The following is a 22,989-nucleotide window of genomic DNA, read 5'->3' on the forward strand; positions in this document are numbered from 1 at the left end:
TTCATAGAATCATAGAATAGTAGAGTTGGAAGGGGCCTAAAAGGCCATCGAGTCCAACCCTCTGCTCAATGCAGGAATCCACCCAAAAGCATACCTGACATGGTTGTCCAGCTGCCTCTTGAATGCCTCTAGTGTGGGAGAGCCCACAACCTCCCTAGGTAACTGGTTCCATTGTCGTACTGCTCTAACAGTCAAGAAGTTTTTCCTGATGTCCAGCCGGAATCTGACTTTCTGTAACTTGAGCCCATTATTCCGTGTCCTGCACTCTGGGAGGATCGAGAAGAGATTCTGGCCCTCCTCTGTGTGAAAGCTTTTAAGTATTTGAAGAGTGCTATCATGTCTCCCCTCAATCTTCTCTTCTCCAGGCTCAACATGCCCAGTTCTTTCAGTCTCTCTTCATAGGGCTTTGTTTCCAGACCCCTGATCATCCTGGTTGCCCTCCTGTGAACACGCTCCAGTTTGTCTGCGTCCTTCTTGAAGTGTGGTGCCCAGAACTGGATGCAATACTCTAGACGAGGCCTAACAGGGCCGAATAGTGAGGAACCAGTACCTCACGTGATTTGGAAGCTATACTTCTATTAATGAAGCCCAAAATAGCATTTGCCTTTCTTGCAGCCCGATCGCACTGTTGGCTCATATTCAGCTTGTGATCTACAACAATTCCAAGCTCCTTCTCATTTGTAGTATTGCTGAGCCAAGTATCCCCCATCTTGTACCTGTGCCTTTGGTTTCTATTTCCTAGATGTAGAACTTGGCATTTATCCCTATTAAATTTCATTCTGTTGTTTTCAGCCCAGCACTCCAGCCTATCAAGATCACTTTGAAGTTTATTTCTGTCTCCCAGGGTATTAGCTATCCCACCCAGTTTTGTGTCATCTGCAAATTTGATAAGCATTCCCTGCACCTCCTCGTCCAAATCATTAATAAAAATGTTGAAGAGCCCTGAGCCCTGCCGTACCCCACTTGTTACCTCCCCCCAGTTTGAGAAGTACCGTTGATAAGCACTCTTTGAGTCCGATTCTGTAGCCAGCTGTGAATCCACCTAATAGTTGTTCCATCTAGTCCACTTTTAGCTAGTTTGTTAATAAGAATATCATGGGGCACTTTGTCAAAAGCTTTGCTGAAGTCAAAATATATGACGTCCACAGTCCACAAGGGAAGTTACCCGATCAAAAAATGAGATCAAATTAATCTGACAGGATTTGTTCCTGACAAATCCATGTTGGCTTCTAGTAATAACTGCATTGTTTTCAAGGTGTTTACAGATTGACTTCTTTATGATCTGCTCCAAAAATTTCCCAGGGCTGGATGTCAGACTGACTAGTCTGTAGTTCCCTGGTTCCTCCTTTTTGCCCTTTTTGAAGATAGGGACAACGTTAGTCCTCCAGTTGTCCGGCACCTCACCCGTCTTCCATGATTTCGCAAAGACAATCGACAGAGGTTCTGAGAGTTCTTCCGGTAGCTCCTTCATTACTCTAGATTTGTCTGGATGCAGACAGAAGCTGCATCCAATTTGTCTGGATGCAGCTTCAGTTTGGGGGCTTTGAGGGAGGCAGGAGCCGGGCAGTTGAATATTGCTCTGGTACTGGGGCAGGTGGGCTTGTCAATTTCCCCCCTGTGTCTCCCTGCCTGTAATGGCAATATTTTAGGACCAATCCCGAAGTGCTTGTTAAGACAAAATAGGGTAAAGATTTCACAAGAAATGATCCGCAATGATTTCCCATGGTGTTTCACTTTGATGAGTCTAGTTGCTAGGAATAACGTGAACTGTCCAGAGAACAATGCTATTGGGCAGCTTAATACAAATATAGTCAATAAATAATAACCAACAACATTGCACTGGCAATTATGTAGTCAAATATGTCCTTTGGAAATGAAAGGTTGGTTTGCATGCCAACCATATCCATTACCCTGGTGCTCCTTGATTAAATGCAACAAAGAGGTGATAACCTTAACCTAACACAGTATAAATGAAAACAAGGAAGTTAAGGAAACAGGTAAAAAATGCAATTTTATATACTAAAATATAATGTTAAAAATAACATACACAGAGCATTTCACAAGTACAATAATACAAGACAATCAGAATGCTAGATAGAAAATGCTCAGTAAACTTGATCCATTTGGCCAGACGCATTTCGACCCTTGGTCTTCCTCAATGGCCTGTTTGCCAAGCTGATTAGTACCGTGGGCTATTTTCTCTCGGGGCTGACTTAAAAGTTCCAAAAATTAAACGAAATCAGATGTCACTCCCCGAGCAGTGGCTGTTTGGAATACTTTCCATAGGCTTCCTTTGAATATTTGGACACATACCGTATATTGTGGGGAGTGACATCTGATTTCGTTTAATTTTGGAACTTTTACGTCAGCCCCGAGAGAAAATAGCCCACGGTACTAATCAGCTTGGCAAACTGGCCATTGAGGAAGACCAAGGGTCAAAACACATCTGGCCAAATGGATCAAGTTTACTGAGCATTTTCATAGAATAGCAGAGTTGGAAGGGGCCTACAAGGCCATCGAGTCCAACCCCCTGCTCAATGCAGGAATCTAGCGTTCTGTCTAGCATTCTGATTGTCTTGTTGTATTATTGTACTTGTGAAATGCTCTGCGTATGATATTAACATTATATTTTAGTATATAAAATTGCGTTTTTTACCTGTTTCCTTAACTTCCTTGTTTTCATTTGCTCCTTGATTAAAGTCAGCAGTTTCTAGACATCTGAGCATTAATCATGTGCTGCCCCTTCCACCTCAGGAAGGCTATTTTGCATAGCTTTTTCACCCTCTTCTGCTTTTGTTACCTAGCTTTCATGCTGGCGACGCAACTGAACACTATGATTGACGACCAGCACTTGTCTGCAAATGCCATCTGCCAGATTAACCGATTCATCGTCAATACCCTGAAGGATGGAAGGTAATGGTTCGATGTGCGATAAAGGTGATAAAACCATATGATGCTGTATTGTAACCTTCCCCCCCAATCAGTATGGCCTTAGGGACTGGGAATGGTGCTTGTCCCTCTGACAATGGCCTTACATCTTAATCTGTTCCTCGGGGGCTGCTCCAGCATCCTGGAAAGTCTATTGCCAAATTGACTTGCCCACATTCTTAATAGCTTTATCTGTCCGCTCGTACCTATGTTGTCACTTGTGGCACATTCCAGGTTTGAAATGGGGAAAAGAACCAGCTCTCTTCAACTTTGTTGTTTGGTATGGTCTAGGGTTTGAGCTTGGCTACGTTAGCACTAAACTGTAAGGGAATTCTGGCTTATCGATAACAAGCAAGTGTATGGTACGCACCACCTCATTGCTGCTGTTGGGGCCCTCCTGCAAACGACAGCAGCTTAAGAAACCAGGAAACAAACAGTGATAGAAACCTTAGCATGATGTTCTAACTCAAACTTCTGGCTTGTTTCTCCTCTAGCGAGCCAGAGTTTGAAGCCAGGATTTGGCTTCCAAATCCTGGCTTGTTAGAGGAGTGACAAGGTCCTTATTACTTTAGCTCAGAGACAGGCAACCTTTTGAAGGTGTTTGGGCGCATCTGGAAATTTGAGAAACTGTCCTGGGCACCACCAAATGGCTGCCATGGGGTGTGTGGCTAGTCACAAAGGACAATAACCTGCCCAGAAGACTAAGGCAGATGTGAGACTGAGCTGCAGCACACAAAACAACTCCTTTGATAACATTTATTTATTTATTGCATTTTTATACCGCCCAATAGCTGAAGCTCTCTGGGCAGTTCATAGTTTACTTGCAGATGCCGCCACCTTCATTTCCTAAGAGAGACTTCTCTGAGTCTCACCCGTGGCCCGGAGGCACTCATAGGAAATTAAGATGGCAGCCGCTAAGGGCTCTCCCTTCACTTTGAAGCAACCCTAGCTGCTGTTATGCAAGCATTTTTTAGAAATAAAATTTTTGACTAGAATCATAGAATAGTAGAGTTGGAAGGGGCCTATGAGGCCATCAAGTCCAACCCCCTGCTCAATGTAGGGTGCCTCGGAAGGAGGGCACCAAGCAAAATGTCTGGCGGCACATTAGTGTCTCCCCTGACTTTAGCTGCTCCTGCTTGCAGGAAAAGTCAAGGTGGGGGGATCGGGTATTTATTTATTTATTTATTACATTTTTATACCGCCCAATAGCTGAAGCTCTCTGGCCGGTAGCATGCCCCATAAGTCTTGTTTGCTACCAATAAAAAGAGCAAACTTGGGTGCTGGATAGATCAGAAACTAACTTCATGACTCAACTCTTGGAACATTGTTGTCATCAACAGGGACTTAGAATTCACAAAGAATTGGGCATATGTTCAGACCTTCAAGGTTGTGTCAAAATATGGTGTGCTATCTTGAGCAAATGTTCTCAGAATTTAATGATTTAACTCATCAAGACTTCTTTCAAGGCTAATGAGATATTACAGAGAGCAGACCACTTCTTTGAAGACAGTTCGTAATTCAGGGGACAAGGACCTCGGAAATTTCATGAGGAACAAAGAATTAAAACATAAAAACTTAATTAGAGATGAAGAAGATTTCATCAACAATTGTGTATAACCTTGGCTTTTTGTATCCATGATGAAAGTCACTTTTGCACGATCAACAGAAGTATTCATCCTTCCATTGATTGTTCAGACTGGGATTCTTCTATAGGAGAAAATAGTGGTTTCTCAGATAGGGTGGGTGGGTGGGCGGGCAACATATGGCCCTCCAGGTGTTTTGGCCTACAATTTCCATCGGCCCTAGCCAGCATAGCCAATGGTGAGAGATGGTGGGAGTTGTAGGCCAAAATATCTGCACTAGGAGGAGGAGCCAAGCGGGAGAGAACAGGCTGCATTGCAGCTGCACACAGTTTGTTCATGGTAAGCTAGGAGTTGCCGGAATCCTGGCCTACTGTTCCACCTGAACACATGGTCTCTTGCTAGTAAAGCGGGTCCCAAGAGTCAAAGTGTGGCTTTGTCTTTGTAGGAAAGTGGTTATCTTGATGGATTTAGATGTCCTGAGAGCTGCCGATGCAACGGCCGCTAAGATCGGCAATCCGGTCCAGTACACCGAAGGTAAGACGCTTTCCCCAGAGAGCAGCTTCGCGGTTTGCCCAAGAGCTTGAGCTGCTGTGCCGCCTTTTCAGTCATGTGCTTTCTGTTTCAGAGAGAAACGGGGGTGGGGTGGGGTGGGTTTCAAGGGCTCTGGTTGTATAGATCTGAATTAATGACTTCTCCTTTTGTAATGGAATCTGTGATCACTTCTAACTTTCGCACCACTTCCGCTTTGGTGGATAGCCCTTTTGCCTTTGGGAAATCTTCCCTCTTTTAGATTGGAGGCAGGTGACAACGATGGGATGGAGGCCTTGGTGCCCAGTAGGAAGTGCACATCCTAGGCCCTGGATTAAACTCACTGGGTCTGAGGAAAGTGGCAAGTGTTTAGGGAGAACTCAGTTTTAAGAATGCTAGGGCTCTATTTTTGGGAGCCAGGAAATTTGCCTGTCCCTGTAAAGAGGAGCCACATGAGTTTGGTGGATTTTGCAGTTCCCACACTAATGTTGCCATGACAGTAGAGTTGGCATGTTAGTCAATTGACTTCCTATTATTTGATAGAGGCCAAATGTTCTGTGTAGAGAAGAATGCCACAATGTAGGTGGCAGCTTACTTTTTAAGAAGGTTTCATTTTTATGCCATCTGTTAACAAGGGCAGGAGGGCTGAGGGCTGCTCTACTCCACCATCTCCCCCCAGCTGTGCAGCAGTCAGAGGGGAACTTAGCAGCATGCAAAGATTTGCCTGCTCTTAACTCTCGGTGTCTCAAGAGAGACGCGCAAGCAGGCGGCAGCAGAGGTTGCTGCCCTAAGACTCCACCAGTGACTCCCTCTTGCCTCCTGAGGCAGCAAGGGGAGACCCTCCCTCCAAGCTGAAGGTGGGATTCCATAAAACGGCCTTCCCCGACCTGTTGGCCTCCAGAAGTGTTGAACTGCAATTCCCATCTTCCCCATGTGGGCTGGGAATGATGGGAGTTGTGGAGGAAGGCTGTGCTATAGAATTTGGCTTCTACCTACTTAGCACAACTACCTTTAGGAACTTCCTTTTGCATTTTACATTTAGTTTTGTTTTTGTTTTATTATTGTTGTTGTTGGGGTGGGGAAATAAATTATAACTCGTAACCCTGGTGTTTTAGGAGGAAAGCCATAAAGAACTTCTTCATGAAGCATTCACCTTTACTGATGGCTTACCTCATTATGAAGTCACAAAGAGTCGGAAACGACTGAACGAATAAACAACAAAATAATAATCCATCTTGTTTGTTTTTTTAAAAAATAAAAGACTTCATTGTTCCGCAAGAACAGTTAGTAGAAGTATGTAAACGGTTAATGCTTTAAAAATACTTGACCATTATTTGACTTCTGTCTGGTTTGATCATCACGACTTCCTAAGGTGGTGGTTGTTTTTAAAACCCTGGGTAGTTGTGAACTGAGTGGGAACGAGTGCGCATGTGCGCTGGCTCCTGCTACAAGACATGGGGGAGGCGAAATAACAATACAAAGCAAGATGCCTACATTTTGTGCCTGCACATCACAGTCCTGAGACTTTTTTTTTTTTTTTTTTTGCAATGATGTGGTCATTTCTGACCCATTAAAAACAGTAGTGTTCAGAAAACAGAGCCGGTATGGCATAGCGGTTAGAGTGTTCGATTAGGACTTGGGAGACCCAGGTTCTAGTCCCCACTCGACCATGAAGCTCAATGTGAATGTCTTTGGGCCAGTCACGGACTCGCAGCCTAACCTACCTCACTGGGTTGTTGTGAGGATGAAATGGGGAGTGGAAGGGGATCATGGAAACTGCCTTGGGCTCCTTGCAAGAGGGAAAAGGGCAAGATGTAAATGTAGTAACGAATAAACTAAATGCACTATTGCAACGGGTTGGTGTATAATGGCTCTTCCTAGCTGTCTGTCCCATAAGAGACCTCAAGAGGGCCTTGCAACATCTTGCTCCTAGGTAGGGTGCCAGCCAGCCGAGGAGACTCCATTCCATTCCCCCCACTTCTCTGTTTTATTCCGGGATATTCTTCCTTCTGTAGCTCTGTCCCTCTGGTCTGTCTTGGGGGCTTTTGGCCCACTTAGGTTTCCCCCCTAAAGTCCCCCCTTCCCGCCCCCCCCCCCCGGTACTTCTGCAAAAGCTAGGGGGTTCTCCTGAGCATGCTGATACCTCCCTGTTGCTTCTGTTTTGGCTTCAGTCCTGTTGGCACTTGCCAGCCAAGTTTGCTGTTAGAGGAAGTGATACTTCTAGTTAGCGATAGGTGTCAGTTTCAGCACTGTCGTTACATACTGTTGTGAATGGCAGATGGTGATTTGGAATATTTCAAGACGGCTCTTTGGGTAGACAGATGATCATTCAGAGTTTTGATAAATATTCCACTTCAAGCATTCTTTGCCGCCTGGTTTCCACCCCTTCCTCTTCCTCCAGCTTGGAGCTCTGTCTTGTAACCCCTGCCTGGTGCTGCTTCTCCTTCTTCCTTCAGAGCCCTCCTCAAAACTCACACTTCCCTTCACCTTCTGTCCCTGGCCTTGGCAAAAATGTTGTTTTTGTGTGTCTTCAATAGTGTATAGCTCTTCTGTCTTAAAAAGAAAATCCAGCCAGTGCCACACAAATAACTCAAAATCTAAAGAATTTAGTAGGTTTTGCTTCTGAATAACGGAAGAGCAAATAAGCTAAACAGACCCCATGAGTCAGCCTAGAGAGTTCAGTCTTGCTCAGCAGCCTTCACAGTGGCTGTGGCTGTGGTGGGCAGGAAGGCCCAGAGAATGAGAGCATCCCCCTGCCTCCTTGAAAGCCCAGAAATTTCCTTTCTTTCTGACTTTTGCAGTCAGTGGTTGGGTTCATCTACATGTAGGCTCTGTATTGTTTTGATTGTCAGTGGGTGGTTGCAAGAATATCTTCCCAAAGTGCAAAGTTAAACTCTCGTTCAGCTTTCCCCGACCTTGTGCTCCGTATTTGTTGGACTGCAACTCCCAGCATCCCCTAGCCAACACAGCTGGAGGGCACCTGGTCAGGGAAGGCTGCTCTAATTGCTTTAATTGCCAAGCCATACCTCTGAAATGCCTTCTTTTTCTTCTTCCTCCTTGAATTGCCAGGAGCTGGGCAAGGGGGGAACCAGCCACAGGCCTCCGGTTCAGCAGCCAACCAAACCCTGAGCAAGCCCCTCCAGCAGAACGGGAGCCGAGGCGTTGGTAAGGAACCTGGCGTCGGAGAGGGGCGGTGTGTGGCTTGAGCAGAGTGCCTCTCCTGCGTGCATTTGCTTCCCTCGCGTGTGAGGCGAAGGTGTCTCTCATCACGCTGGCCTGGTTCTCACCAGGTTAGCCAAGAATTCTAGGACCCAGTCCTCCAGGAAGTTCTCCCGCAGAAGCTCCCTCAAGGTGAATGGCAGTTGTGCCAGAGAAAGGAGAACTTCCGAAGGATTGCGTTCCTAGACTTAAAATGGGGAGATGTAGAACAGCCTTCTCCAACCTGTTGCCCTCCAGAGGTGTTGGACTGCAACTCCCATCATTCCCAGCCAGCATGGTAAATGGGAGTCCAACACAGACAAGCTGGAGCGTGTTCAGAGGAGGGCAACCAGGATGATCAGGGGTCTGGAAACAGCTCTATGAAGAGAGACTGAAAGAATTGGGCATGTTTAGCCTGGAGAAGAGAAGATTGAGGGGAGACATGAGAGCACTCTTCAAATACTTAAAAGGTTGTCACACAGAGGAGGGCCAGGATCTCTTCTCGATCTTCCCAGAGTGCAGGACACGGAATAACGGGCTCAAGTTAAAGGAAGCCAGATTCCAGCTGGATATCAGGAAAAACTTCCTGACTGTTAGAGCAGTATGACAATGGAATCAGCTACCTAGGGAGGCTGTGGGCTCTCCCACACTAGAGGCCTTCAAGAGGCAGCTGGACAAGCATCTGTCAGGGATGCTTTAGGGTGGATTCCTGCATTGAGCAGGGGGTTGGACTCGATGGCCTTGTAGGCCCCTTCTAACTCTGCTATTCTATGATTCTATGACCTGAGGACACCAGTTTGCAGAAGGCTGTCATAACAGTTGGGTTGGCAGGGTGGGAAGTGTGTCGAAGAAGACGTGAAATGATCAGGGTGGGGCACGCACACGTGTGTGTGCATGTGGCACTGGGTTGACTGCCAGGAGTCTCCCCTGACACGCCACCTGTCTCTGAGCGCTGTTAGTTTGGATCCTGGCCGTTGGCTTATTGGCAATAAGCACTTATAATTAAAGTGCCTTTTGTTTCCATCGGCTGAGTGGCGCTACTGGTGACGTACAGTTGGAAATCAATTTTTTCAATGGGGAGCGGTATATAAATATTCTAAATAAATAAATAATAAATAAATTGAAAAGGGAAGCTGACAGGGAATTGGAACTGGAAAGTAATTTTTAGGCCCCATCAGGTTAGAGAGAGGAGCTTCATTAATAATGATAGATCCAGTCGGTTTTTGTAGCTTGCAGAAAATTATTGCAAACACACACAGTAATAGTTACCTAAATGAGGAGACGGAGCTTTGGGCTGGCAGGTTACTTCTTTTTTAAACAAATAAATTGGTGGGGTGGGGAGTTCAACTTTTTATTAAGGCTTTATTTCACAACAATAAGACAAACTGCTGTACAACGTAAATTATTCAGTATAAAGGGAAAGAAATCTGTTCTGTATAAAAGGAATGTACATATTTGCACAACTTTTATATATTGCTAGTATTGCAAACCTCCTCAGACACGTTAGTCTGTTCAAGCCAAAAACACCAAGAGTCTTGCAGCACCTTAAAGACGTAACAACTTTATTATGACACAAGCTTTTGTGGACTAGAATCCACTTCAGCAGGCCCAAAGTTGATGCTGCTATAAATTAATTGGTCTTCAAGGTACTAAAAGGCTCTTTGTTGTTCTTAATATTATTAAAAACCCAGATTTAAAAATTGGCTTATTAGGTAGAGAGCCTCTTTCTTCTGTATAAGACAAAAAGGATAAGCACACTTCCTAACGATCTGCTCTGGTTAGTGTGTGTGTGTAGGTGTGCACTTCATGTGACAAGTCTCATGGTTAGAAGGTTAGCAAACAGCCCTGAAGCCAGGTTTGCTTCCCTGACCCCTTGCAATACTGATCTTTGCTGGTGGGGGCAGGGTTTGCACATGCCATGCGTGCTGCAGAAGAGCGCAAGAGGACACCTGCCTCTCCAGTGCGACTGTGAACTGGCACAGAATGCCAGCTGAGTGTTGCTGTCGTGGGTCCCCTTGGGCAGAGAAAGATGCTGCTGCCCGTGAAGGCTAAATGCTCCAGTACCTGGAGAAGTGTGCAGTTGTAGCAGCAGCTGTGCACTTGCTCTTGCCCTGTGTCAGACGCATAAGATGGGCAGAGGAGCCTGGCGGCGCCAGACCAACCTGCTTTGGGTTTTGGTCCATGCCTTCTGCTCTTGCTGCATCTTGGATCTCTCTTCCCTTTAGGATCTGCGGCGAAATACAGCGGCCCTTCAAAGTCACCTGGGAAAGTGGGTGGCTCCAGCTTCCTGAACACTCCTGGGGGCTCTCAGACCAAAGTTGTGCCCATTGCCAGCTTGAACCCATACCAATCCAAGTAAGTGGGGCAGCTTGAGAGCCTGCCACAGCCTTAGCACCCTCCCAACCCCACTCTGCTATGTTCCTTAATGTGAGGCTTCGGCTCCACGCTTCCGCCTTGTGGTTCTCCTGTGCAATGCTGCGGCTGCCACCACCACTCTTAATTGCTTATACCAGCAGCTGTGGGATTAACCTCTTGAGGTTGGGCTATGGATTAATTTTTGAGAAGCTGATTACAAAGTCCACAGGCATTCTTGTTTTGGGCAGTGGCGTCATCGTCGTGAAAGTCTGAAAAAATCCGCCACAAGCTGCGCTGTGTGTCTTTTGATTTCTTTGTCTTGCCAGCAAAACAGAGTGTCCTCTTCAGCTGCGCGTTCCCTCCTAGCGTGTGGTTTGGGCATGGCAGGCTTCCACTGTAAATGTTTGCCGCCCCATGTTCTTAGCGTTCCGAGTTCTTCCGACGCGTTGTGCTTCACAAAGCTCTTGGGGGCAGTCGTGGGCATAAGGGTGGGTGACGAATAGGGGGATTACTCCGGCAGTGGCAGAGCCATGGGGCTTTTGTGCTGTGAGTTGGATGCCACTGGTTCTGTAAGTACACCTGGTGCGGTAGGCTGCTGTGGACGGAAGTTCGCACCAAACAAACCCTTTTGTTGCTACCTTGGCCTGCTTTGTGAGCCAAAGCCATGCGGTGCAGGAGAGATGGTTAGCAGGTGGGGTGGTCCGTCGCCATGCTCTAAGGGCCTGCAGCATTTCTGGGATTATTCTCCCTTAGTTTTCACATTTTCAGGTTGACAAAAAAGAGGTGCTGGGCAAGACTTTGTGCAGCGTGTTGCTCGATGAGGTTCCTATTCTTGCTGTGTGTTTCCAGGTGGACCATCTGCGCCCGGGTAACTCAGAAAGGCCAGATCCGCACCTGGAGCAACTCGCGTGGGGAAGGAAAGCTGTTCTCCATTGAGATGGTGGACGAAAGTGTAAGTGAGGAGGGTGTTGAGGGATTGGATTGTGCCCCAGGGAATGCCCAAGTGCATAGAGCAGCCTCAGGGGCCTAGAAGAAAAGTACTGAATGATCTGCCAACAATGGCTTTTAAGTAAGGGAATAGCAAACTCACAAAAGGTCCTTTGGAGGAGATGTCGTCCATCAGTGACCGCTAGTCCTCTGGAGGGGCTGTGGCTTAGTGCCGGAGCCCCTGCTCTGCATCCCAGGTTCAGTCCCCAGCAGCACCTCCAGGTAGGGTGAGGAAGGACTCCTGCTCTCTGGAGAGCCGCTGCTGCAATACTGGCCTAGATGGAATAGTACTTGGCAGCCTCCTGTGTTCCTAAGTCCTGATGGCAATAGGTTACCCCTCGTATCGGAGGAACATGAGCGGCAGTGGGCTGCAGCGCTCTCGCCCCTCCCCATAGGCATCCAGTTGGCCACTGTGGGAACAGTGTGAAACTACATAGGCCTTGGGCACAGCCCAGCAGTGCTAGCGGTCTTAAATGCCCTTTGTTCGACTCAACTGCCACTCCTCTCCTCTCCTCCCTGTCTTGAAAGGAGATGTGCTTTTGGTCAGGCGCGGAGCTATCCTCTCACTGCCACTGGGACTGATCCTTGTCATCCATCTCCTTGCTGTTGCTCCTTGTCTGTCTGGTGGCCCAGGCTTGCTTCACCACCTGCCACATCGGGTGGAGCTTCACCTGTGCTCTGCAGCCGAGCCTTCCTGAGCGGAAAGAGAGTCTGGTTCTGATATGAAATAGCCAGCTGCCGTGGGCCCAGCACACAGGAGTTGGATGAGATGGAGCCCACCTTTCCCCTTGTGATAAGTGAGAAGGAAAACAGTGAAGCGACATCAGGTTCCAGAGAGAGATATGTTGGTTTCTCAGCCCTTCTTCCTCCCGGTCTTTTCACAGTTCCTCTTTATTTATCTGGCACCTCTCCCTAAATTTAGAAGCGAGCTTTATCTGGGCCGCCTACAGGCTCTTTTTGACAGCAGGGTTCACCAAAACCTTGTATCTGCATGGGTGAACTATAAAGAGAGAGAGAGAGAGAGAGAGAGAACATCATCTCCTGATTTGTGTTGCTGCGCCCCTTTATTGGACAGTTGGCTCTGCTGCTGCAGTGTGGATTGCAAGTTCCCTTGTTGAAGTAGAGGAGGGTAAGGAGCATAAACGATGAGTATCTCCAAATAGAACATCCCTTTAATTAGAAAAATAAATATGTAACTTGAGGAAAACGTCTGCCTCCAGTTTATCTTGTTGGGAGTAAAGCTTGATTAGTCAAGCCCCTGTACTTGCGTTTTGTGATTCAAAGCCCTTGATCAAACTGCAGCCATGAGGTGCAGGGAGGCTTGTTGCTAATTCGTATGTGGGAATATTTTTAGAGCTGAAAGGTGTGGCTCTGAACGGCTGGCACATCCTCATCAGCTGCTGACTTTGATTCTCCTCTCTGTTCTGTCAGGTTTTTGACTGACGGTTTTTATTACAATTTTAATACTCCTCTCGCATAAACATCTTAGCTGGTGGTGCTCCAGCTCTGCTTTTAATTATCACTTTGGGAAGGGCCTGTCACAACACTCTAGGTGCTGCTGTTACATGTGTGATGTCATCCACTAATTTGTAGATCTAGAAGCAGGTATTAGTGCGTTCATATCCTGACACGGTGGAGGCCGCCTGTCCCAGGCTGGGTGCGGGCAGGAGGTGCTCGTGGCTATGTGGGCCCTACTCTGTAATTCCTTTCAAAGAAGTACAGTGAGAGGCTTCTACAAACTGGTAGCTGGCTGAGGGATTCTGGGAATTGTAGTCCAGCATGTCCGGAGGGCTCCAGATTGGGGAAGGGAGCGTGGAGTGACCTGAGCATGGGCATTTATTAGGGTTGTTAACTGAAATTATTTAATCAACTGCTTTTTAGTCAATTGATTGATTTGAGTTCAAATTTATTTGCACATTACCAAAACCTTTCTTTTTGAGACCATGAAGGAATTCTGTGATAATTTGCAATTCATTAACCAAAAGCTACAAGAGCTCATGGTCAGAAGAGAAGGCCGCCTTTACTCCCTCCCCTTTCTCTGTTGTAGTAACAGGTTGGACCCAGGATGACGTAGCTGAGCAGCTGCACCCGGGAGCCACTTTTGACTGGTCTTTCTTGCCTTCTTCCTTCAGGGTGAGATCAGAGCGACCGCCTTCAATGACCAAGTGGACAAGTTTTTCCCTCTCATTGAGTTGAACAAGGTACTGTGCTGACCGTTGTTGGCTGGCTCAGATCTCTGGATGGCCTCTCCCAGCACCTTTGCGTAGATCAGCCTTCCCCAGTGTGGTGTCTTCCAGCGGTATTAGACTGCAGCTCCCGGCATGCTAGCTGGAGGATGGTTGGCATTGTAGTCCAACACATCTGGAAGGCTGATGTAGATGGTTAAACAGTATGGGAGAAAGAATAGAACCTAACTTCTCAAGCAGGCATCTCCCAGCATTGCCACCTTCTTGAAATGGAGCAGACCCGTCCCCTAGCAGTGCCTCCCTTGGTCAACCTGGGCAGCCTGTCCAAAAGGATGCCAGGGTCTGTGACATCAAAAGCCACTGAGAGGTCCGGGAAAAAGGCCATCCCACAGGGCAGCTAGGGCAGTTCCTGCCCCCAAGGCTGATTGAAACGGACTTGGGTTGTTGGTTTCATCCATGAGTGACTGGACTTTGCCCGGGCGCCATTCTCCCTCCCTTTGCCAAGGAAGGGCATGTTAACCATGGTCATCCACCCCACATCTTGGCTGCAGGGCATTGGAGTTCCCCTAGATGGGCAGAGGGGGCTGGGGGCTTGAGGGAGGGAGGGAGGGAGGGAGGGAGGGAAGCTGCAGATGGCTGCGTGGGAGTGCTGCTGTGTGCCAGGCTTCAACCCCTTTTCTCTGCCTCAGGTCTATTACTTCTCCAAGGGCAACCTCAAGACGGCCAACAAGCAGTACACGGCCGTGAAGAATGACTATGAGATCACGTTCACGAACGACACTTCCGTCATCCCTTGTGAGGATGCGCAGCATCTCCCCTCAGTCCAGTTTGACTTCGTTTCCATTGGCGACTTGGAGACTGTGAACAAAGACTCCATTGTGGGTGAGTCAAGCAGCCAGAGCAGGGCCTTTAAAGGTTTTGGGGTGGATGGAAATACCTGCCTTGGCACTGGAAGTGCAAGCTCGCTCTCGTTATTATTGTTCTCTCTCTCTCTCTCTCTCTCTCTCTCTCTCTCTGTGTGTGTGTGTGTGTGTGTGTGTGTGTGTTACTTGGAACGCTGCATTGACAAATTCTTAGTTCTGCTTTTTGTTGCCAAGAAACCAGCCGCCTCACATTCGCAGGCCGACCCACAAGCAGCGTACAGTGCAGATTGTGTTTTCGCAAGAAGAGAAGCGTAGGACCACCCCTTTGGCCCAGGTGTGCCATTTTGCTCTTGACTCATCACTCTCTTGGCTTTCTTTCTTTTGGGCTTGTATTCCTCACTAGGAATTTCAAACTTCCCTTGGTGAATCCCAGCTTTCGTAGCAGCAGGGGCTTGTGTGAAAGGTCCATGGCTGTGCTGATGCTCTACAAATGCAGCTGTTCAGGCTTGCTTTTAGGGCTTCAAGAATTTGCAAGGTTTCAAAGCCAGACAGCTTTGAGGCAGAAGCAAAGGCAGGAAGTAGCCTTGGGGCCAGGAAACCTCCTCTGGTCCCGTACTTAGACTTAACAAATCAGCCAAGGCTTTGTGTCTTGCATTGACCTGGTTTTCCCACCACAGAATGCTCCTGTTCATAAAATGGACACCGAGTGGTATAGCAGACAGCAGGCAAAGAACCAAAGAATTTTGTGCTTAATAGGTGGCAGGAGGGCTGCCTAAGCATGTCTGGGCTCCTCTGGGACAATTGACAGCCTTGTACACGTTGAAAATGTCTGGAGGCATCTGCAAGTGAAGCAGGGGCCTGTGCAAAGCCCAGTTAATGTTGATTCTTTTGATTTAAAACAGCCTCCTTACCCCCTGCCCCCAAAGACGTTGTTACTCAGGCTGCAGATCTAGCTGAATAACAGCTAGAGCAATTGTCAGGAGCACCTGATGACTTGCAAGAACTAACTTTGCCAGACACTCTCTCCTCTCTTAGGTGGAGTTTATTGGTTGTGAGCGGACTGCAAGTGCTGGATCAGAGGAGGAAGAGCCCGGGTGCCCCTTCTTTTTTGGCAAAGGCAGAAGCCCAAGTGCCTCACCTTTCTGCCTGGAGTGCTGTGCTGATCAAGCTATTTTAACGAATTCCCTGCTTGCCTTTCAGATGTAATTGGGATCTGCAAGAGCTATGAGGATGCTGCAAAAATTACAATAAAGTCTTCCAACCGCGAGGTGTTCAAAAGGGACATGCACTTGATGGACATGTCTGGCAAGATGGTGAACGTCACTCTGTGGGGAGCGGAAGTAAGTCATCGCTCGAGATGGCTGGCTGGGGAATGCTGGGAATTGTAGTCTACCACCTCCGGAGGGCACCAGGTTGGGGAAGGATGAGCCGTTGTTGAGGTGTGGGGCCATTTCTCGGCCGCAGGGAGACCATTAAGGGCGTGTCTGTCCTCAGTCCTACTCCAGTGTTGATTGGCTTCCTTCCCCCCTCCTTGGGGCAGGGGGCAGTGGGATAGGTCAGGATCAGGGCATGGGCAGCGCCTAGGCTCTTCCTGCCTTAGGCAAGGGAGCAGATTGGGTAGGAGCTGTGGTTCAGTGCCAGAGCATGCTGAAGTGGAGGCGATGGGGACGACCCTTTTCTCTGCCTCTGGAACCCTGGAGAGTCACTGCCAGTCCAGGCAGGCCCGGCTGGGTTCAGTGGGCAAAGGTCCAATGACCAGGCACGTTCCAGATTTTTCCCATTCACCCCCAATTTCAAGCCAGGGTCCCTCATTTTCTAATTCAAGGCCTCTCCCCACACCCCTGGTTTAAGATGGGAGTCATGACAGTTTGGGTTCAGTTGCCTCACGCTCAGTGTCAGGGAAGGAGGGAGTCCTAAGCGACTTCCACGGTTACCCAGCAGTTCTCTAGGTCCACGGTGCAAACTTTGTGCCAGCTGAAGGGGAGGGGGCTGTGCTCTCCTCACCATTTTGGAGCATTGGATTTGCTCCCCGCCACAGACAGTCATGCTCGGCAAAGCCCATGAGCCCCTGTTTGCCTGCTACACAGGCGGGGACCAGCGGATGGAGTCCTTCTCTGGGCTTCTGCCAAGTCCCTACCTCAGAAGGGTTCCTCTTAAGCCCTTGTGAAGTGAGTGGCCCTGCCTCTTGGTCTATTTTTTCAGGCTGAAAAATTTGATGGTTCTCGACAACCTGTGGTAGCCATCAAAGGGGCTCGGGTCTCGGATTTTGGTGGCCGGAGTCTATCTGTCATCACGTCCAGCACCATCATCGTAAACCCTGACAGCCCAGAGTCCTTCAAGTTGCGCGGATGGTAGGTTCGCTTCTCTTGTGACCTCAATGGGTGGAGTGGGGGGTGGCGTTTTTAAACGTTGGCTCAGGGGTAGAGAGTTTCCTTCTGTCTTTTCTTTCCCCCCTCCCCTGAGTATCGTGCTTGCAAGCCAAGGTTGAGGGATCCGGGATGGAGAGGCATCAGGCCCTCTTGAGAGATGCTTCTGATGCACCCGTAATCCTGTCACAAACCTTGAAGAATCAACTGTTGAAACAGTCAGATTTGGGGTTCTTGCTGACCCAAATCTGCGCAAGGTAGCATGAAATGGGATTCCGTTGTGGAAGCCGAGGCGTGAGGCAGCCAGTTCGGGTGGCGGATTCCAGGTGCTGTGAAGGGCAGCAGAGTGCAAGGCAGACCTGGCTGGTGGGACACTGTCCAGCGGGAGTTTCCTCCTGCCAGAGCTCTGGCATGGCCCCTCTTCTGTTTCACTTAGGCTTGCATGCTAGACTTGCCCAGTGGGCTGTTCAGCGTGAGGGAGTTGTCCTCTGGGTTCTCAGCCTTTGGGCCAGCCAGCCGGCCAGTGCTCTCTCCGGGCCTGCCTCTCCTGCAGCACTCGGCTAACCCAATGCCTAGGAGGCAGAGGCAGGGTTCTGCTTGGTCATCCTGAGAAAGAGGGGCTCCGTCTGGTGATGACTTTGCCCAGCTTCTGTGCTTAGTGTGGTGCCTGACATCACGCCAAAAGAGAGTTTAGTTGTTGGCAACACGGAGCACTTAGTTTCGAGACTCGCACTGCTGGAGTTCAGTGTCTGTAGGGTGGGGGAGCTGCTCCCGGCCTACCAGGTGCCTCACAGTTGCTCCGTGCGTGGAAGCCGCATGTTTAGCGAGTTTGTCCTCATTCCCAAATTAGCCACAATAGCGTTTGGGAAAAGCCCTTGACCCTTGGTCCCAGTCTTAGAAATGGGGGCGCACACAATTCCTCTGCCTTGTGTGTTGCGGAGGACAAGAATCCATTAGCGGTGGAGGCTCTTTAATGCATTCAGTTTCAGACTTCGCATTGTTCCTCTTAAGTGCTCTTGGCACACTCAAGGCTGTGCCAGAGACAGGAGATGCGGCCGCTGCAGCAGCCCATCTTCCCTGGCGGAATGTTTTTGTCAGAACGGCTAGCCTGTCTGAAAAGCGAGGGGCACGGGGTGGTGCGGCGGGTCCCTGGCTCTGAGCATCGGCTGTGCTCTTGGAGGGCTGGTGGTGTGTGGGCTGGTGTTCGCTCTTGCGAGGCTTAAAGAGGGCTCTGAAAATAATTGAAACCTGCCTCGTTGGCGAGAGGGTCGCCGGAGGAAGTGAGCACATGCGGGTGAGAAGTGCAGTGGGGTGGGCAAAGGAGGAAGGCATAACGGGAGACGCAGTGGTGGGATGAGGGGACCCCCTCGGAAAGAGCCTTAGAGCACCTGGAACAGCTTTCCCCAAGTCTGAACTTGGGCCTGCCTTGGACCACATCATTCCTAGGAATGATGGAAGCTGTAGTCCAGCACTTCTGTGGAGGGCACCAGATCTGGGAGGGCTGGCCTCAAAGCACTTGGGGCCCTTCTGAAGTGGCACATCGGGACTGGGGGCCGTTCCAAGCAGCAGGTCTCAGATTCTGCACTGCGCCATCCCAAGCTGGGCTGCCGCTGCGGACCTTACAGGTGCGACGACTGGCCTCCCCTTCCAGGTCGGAGCCCCCATCCCCCCTTGCTTTCCAGGCCCAGTGCTCAGATTGGCCACCCCCTTCTCCCACCCCCTTCCTACCTCAAAGCAAGCAGACCTGGAAGGGCACTTGCCCCCCAAGCCCCCACCCTCACTCTGAAGGCCCAGCGCCTCCACAGGAGTTCAGCTCTGCTGTCTTCTGGGCAACGTCAGTGTTGGCGTTGACAGCCGTTGCCTCTTTTTCAGAGGTGGAGGTGGCTGGCTGTGTCAGTAATTGAGGCTGCCAGAGGGCCCAGCACTGCTTTCACTGTGTGCGAGAGAGAGAGAGAGAGAGAGAGAGAGAGAGAGAGAAGCCAGGGGCCAAAGAGGAAAGTGACCACTGGAACTGCAGCTCAGGGCAGAAACCTTCCCACCTGGGCTGTACATTGATGGTGCTATATAAATAATAATAATAATAATAATAATAATAATAATAATAATAATAATAATAATAATAACAACAACAACAACAACAACAACAGGGATGCCCTTCATCCCAGGGAAGCTTGGTGGAGATGGGCCAGAGGGCGCAGGAGGGACGAACTCGGCGCATGAGTAGCGTGGGCTTTTCCCCTGCGCTGCTGCTTCGCTTCTCGCTCTCCCAATTTCCCATTTCTTTCCTAACAGCCGGCAACCGCTTCTTCCTGGGAGCCTTTGCTCCAGCCCGTGTGTGTTTCCACTTTGTATTGAGGGGGTGCCGCAGGCTCCTTCAGAAGCCAGCCGTGTCTGCAAGCGCAAAAGCATGTTCAGCCCTCCTTCCCACGGCGTGGTCAAATCGAAGGCTGTTTTTTGGAGGGGGTGGGGAAACAAAGAGCTTCGGAAGTGCAGCACGTCTCCACCTTTCCTCCCCAACCCGGCTGCATTTGCTCCTGCGCACTGCCCTGCTTCTTCACTGCCGCCGCCGCCGCTGTTTCTGCCGCCAGCAGTACCTGATAGGATGTTGCTGAGTGCTCCCCACCCCCACCCCCACCCCTGTGTGAGCAGCTATCTCTTGCTCGTTAGCCATGCCTGATGGGCCTGATGAAACAAAGCCAGCAGTTGACTAAAACAAATCAAATTGCAATGCTGCTTTGTTGGTGCAGAGGTGGTAGCACCGGCTTATCTGGTAGACAAAGGGTTGGCTGCTGCTCCTCACTTCAGACATGAAATCTATTAAGCTCCGTCTGCATTTCTCTTCAAGCTTCTTCAAAGATAATGGTAGCATGTAATTTAACTCACCATGCAAATGTCCTGATGCCCTTAACTCCTCCAAGCAGCTGCAGTGCTGGGCTGCGGCCGCCAGCTGGCGTGGAAGCAAAGCTGAGCATGTCCCCGTTTCCTCAGATTATAAAATACTGTACTAATTAAAATGGAATATTAGCTTATCCTGAAATGTTATTTTAGTGAGTATACACAACTTGCTGTAATTGTTTCTTGTGCAAGCCATTGATAAAAATCCCTCTTGCAAGAGGCTAAAAATAAATCCCCCCCCCCATGCTTCTGCTTCCTGGTGTTAGATAAATGTTCTTTGCCCTAGGGACATTTCCAATCAGCCCCTAAGCTGACTGGGAGAGGACCCTTTTTGTTTCCAGGTTTGACTCCGAAGGGCAGCTCCTGGAGTCCACCTCCATCTCTAACACCCGGGGTGGGGCAGCAGGAGGAGGAAATGCCAACTGGAAGACTCTGTCTGAGGCTAAATTGGAGAACCTGGGTCAAGGAGAGAAGGTAAAATGGGGAGGGGCCAGGGCTGCCCCTGCCCTGGTTTGTGTGTGTGCGCGCATAGTCCCTCAGGGTGGAGGCAGGGAAATGGAGCTGAATATTCTGGGCTGTTTGGAGGAGGACCGGCCAGCACTGGAGGGATTGTTTCATGTTCACCTTCCACGAAGGCTTGTTGGCATAGCCTTGGGCAAATTGCCCCTTAGCTCCATTTTCCCTTCTCTAAAATGAGGTTAGCGACGATCTACCTTGCAGAGATGTGTTCAAGACCAAAAGAAATGGTTTAGAAGTTGCACGTTTACCTTTCTGTATTTCATTTTAAAATGAGTTAGTCAGACTTACCAAAAACTTTCAGTGAACAACCAGTAAAAAGTAACAGCACAACAAAACCACATACAATATCTAGAAATAACATTATTCCAATGGAGCAGAAAGATGAAAGACACATTTGTAGCCTAAACATTAGTCTTAACGGTTATTTCTTTTTTAAGAAAAGAAAAAGAATGAACAACAGTAACCCTTCTGTCTCATAATGTTTGGGTGTTAATAAAGCAAGAGCCATGGCCTCTCACATGCAGCACAGGGAAGCGTCTATGCTGGCACCAGTCAGGTTCGTCCGCTAGCTCAATTAGTTCATTCTCTAAATGGCTGTTCCATTAATCAGTCAATTAAAACACAGAGACTCGCTCTACAATATCTCAATTCAGGTAATGTGTTGAGGATATCTAATGAATGCAGTTCTTTATCTTGACTCCTAAATAACGCAGACGCATCACTTAACGCACTGTTGGGAGTTTGTGTAGTTATGCAAAGGAATGACTCGCATGTGAGCCTTTTTGAGACGAGGCATGTGCAAGTGCCGACGGAGAACAAGGGTCATGGGGAGGGGAGGCTCATTTAACACAATGGGATGGGAGAGTAGGGTTGGAGCTGCTGTCGTTTGTTACCCCGGGGGCTCTGTGGTCTTAGAGACCTGGCTGTGTCGATGCTTCATCCTTGGGCAATTTGCGAAACAAAAAGCGTAACTGCCCAGGTTTTATGTCTTGATACTTGCCATCTTTCCCCTTAGGCTGACTATTACAGCTGCGTGGGCACGGTGGTGTATCTGCGCAAAGAGAACTGCATGTACCAAGCCTGCCCGTCCCAGGACTGCAATAAGAAAGTGATTGACGAACAGAACGGGCTGTATCGCTGTGAAAAATGTGACCGGGAGTTCCCCAACTTCAAGTATCGTATGATCCTCTCGGTGAGTCCCAGGGAAGTGAGGAACAGTTTCGTCTACCTTCATGGTCAGACCTTTGATGGCTTGAGAGGAGCGCTCTGTGTGGGAGTGTGTGTGTGTGTTTGTGTGTTCGTTCATATACGCACCAGTCTGCTTTTCCTATGTGGAAAGATGAGCACCAAAGATCTTCTTCCATGCTCAAATGACTGAGGAAGTTTCTGCTGAGCCAGTTGGCGTTTTCAGGGGCCCTTTCCAGGCCAAACGAGGATACGCTCAGGTTTTATTCCGAAGAGCGCCCCTCCTCTCTGGAGGAGCAGGAGGGACCACCCCTTGCTCAGTGGGCTGAGTGCCTCTTCTGTAGGCAGAATGTCCTCAGTTCAGCCCCTGGCCTCTCCCAGTTGAGGTCCCCACCTGAGCCCCCAGGAGTCATCGTCGTCCATCGAGCTGGCTGGACCGACGGGCTGACTCTGTAAGGCAGCTGCCTAAGTTCCTGAGGCGCGCTGAGTCCTCTGGGCGTGGGAATGGTGCACCGCTCGTGTGCCTCGCAGAGGGGCCGAGCCGCCCTTTCCCCTGAACCTCCTCACAGCCCTTTAAAAGTGGAGCATTGCAACAGCAATGGCTATTTTAATTAATTGGAGTGCTTCAGTGAGCTTATCTGCTCTGAAACAAAAACTTTTTTTATTACCCTGGTATGCTCCCAATCAAATCGTATTCCTAAGCACGAAGAATAATGCTGAGCATGTAGGAAGTTATTTGTGGCTCTTGCTGCTAATAATAATAATAATAATAATAATAATAATAATAATAATAATAATAAATTTCTTACCCACCTCTGTTTAGATCGAGGCGGGGAACAACAATAGGTATTAATACATAAAATTGATTAAAAACATAGTACACATTATTAAAACATCCTAAAATTCCACTGGGTAGGCCTGCTGGAAGAGTCTTAATAGCTTTCTTAAATGCGAAAAGACTTTTAAGTTGACAAATCTCCTCCAGCAGGCCATTCCAACAGTCTGGGAGCAGCAGAAGAGAAGGTCCTCTAGGTAATATCTGTCAGCCTAATTTTGGCTGGCTGAAGGAAATTCTTCCCAGACGACCTGAGTGTGCGGGGCGGATTGTACAAGAGAAGGTGATCCCGCAGGTAGCCTGAACCCAAACCATGAAGGGCTTTAAAGGTAATAACCAACACTTTATACTTCGCCCGGAAACTAATTGGCAGCCAGTGAAGAGATTTTAAAACTGGTGTAATGTGGTCACCCCTAGGTTTACCGGTGACCAACCTGGCTGCCATATTTTGCACTAGTTGAACTTTCCGGACTAGGCACAAAGGTAGCCCTATGTAGAGCGCATTGCAGAAGTTGAGCCTCGAAGTTACCAGCACATGCACGACCGTCTTTAGGTCTTCCG

General features: G+C 48.8%; 1 protein-coding gene across 1 annotated transcript in view; it reads left to right on the forward strand.

The window, feature by feature from the left end:
• The window catches only part of RPA1 (replication protein A1), a 38,176-nt gene that overhangs the window by 4,914 nt on the left and 10,273 nt on the right, over positions 1 to 22,989 (forward strand). The window contains exons 4-14 of the mRNA XM_063146632.1: positions 2,805 to 2,913; positions 4,957 to 5,045; positions 8,109 to 8,204; positions 10,463 to 10,592; positions 11,442 to 11,544; positions 13,712 to 13,780; positions 14,455 to 14,647; positions 15,829 to 15,968; positions 16,831 to 16,979; positions 20,231 to 20,363; positions 21,424 to 21,600. Of these exons, the coding sequence (XP_063002702.1) occupies positions 2,805 to 2,913; positions 4,957 to 5,045; positions 8,109 to 8,204; positions 10,463 to 10,592; positions 11,442 to 11,544; positions 13,712 to 13,780; positions 14,455 to 14,647; positions 15,829 to 15,968; positions 16,831 to 16,979; positions 20,231 to 20,363; positions 21,424 to 21,600 (1,388 nt within the window). The remainder of the gene's footprint in view (positions 1 to 2,804; positions 2,914 to 4,956; positions 5,046 to 8,108; positions 8,205 to 10,462; positions 10,593 to 11,441; positions 11,545 to 13,711; positions 13,781 to 14,454; positions 14,648 to 15,828; positions 15,969 to 16,830; positions 16,980 to 20,230; positions 20,364 to 21,423; positions 21,601 to 22,989) is intronic.

The sequence above is a fragment of the Elgaria multicarinata genome, chromosome 22 (genome assembly GCF_023053635.1).
Source record: "Elgaria multicarinata webbii isolate HBS135686 ecotype San Diego chromosome 22, rElgMul1.1.pri, whole genome shotgun sequence".
NCBI lineage: Eukaryota > Metazoa > Chordata > Lepidosauria > Squamata > Anguidae > Elgaria > Elgaria multicarinata.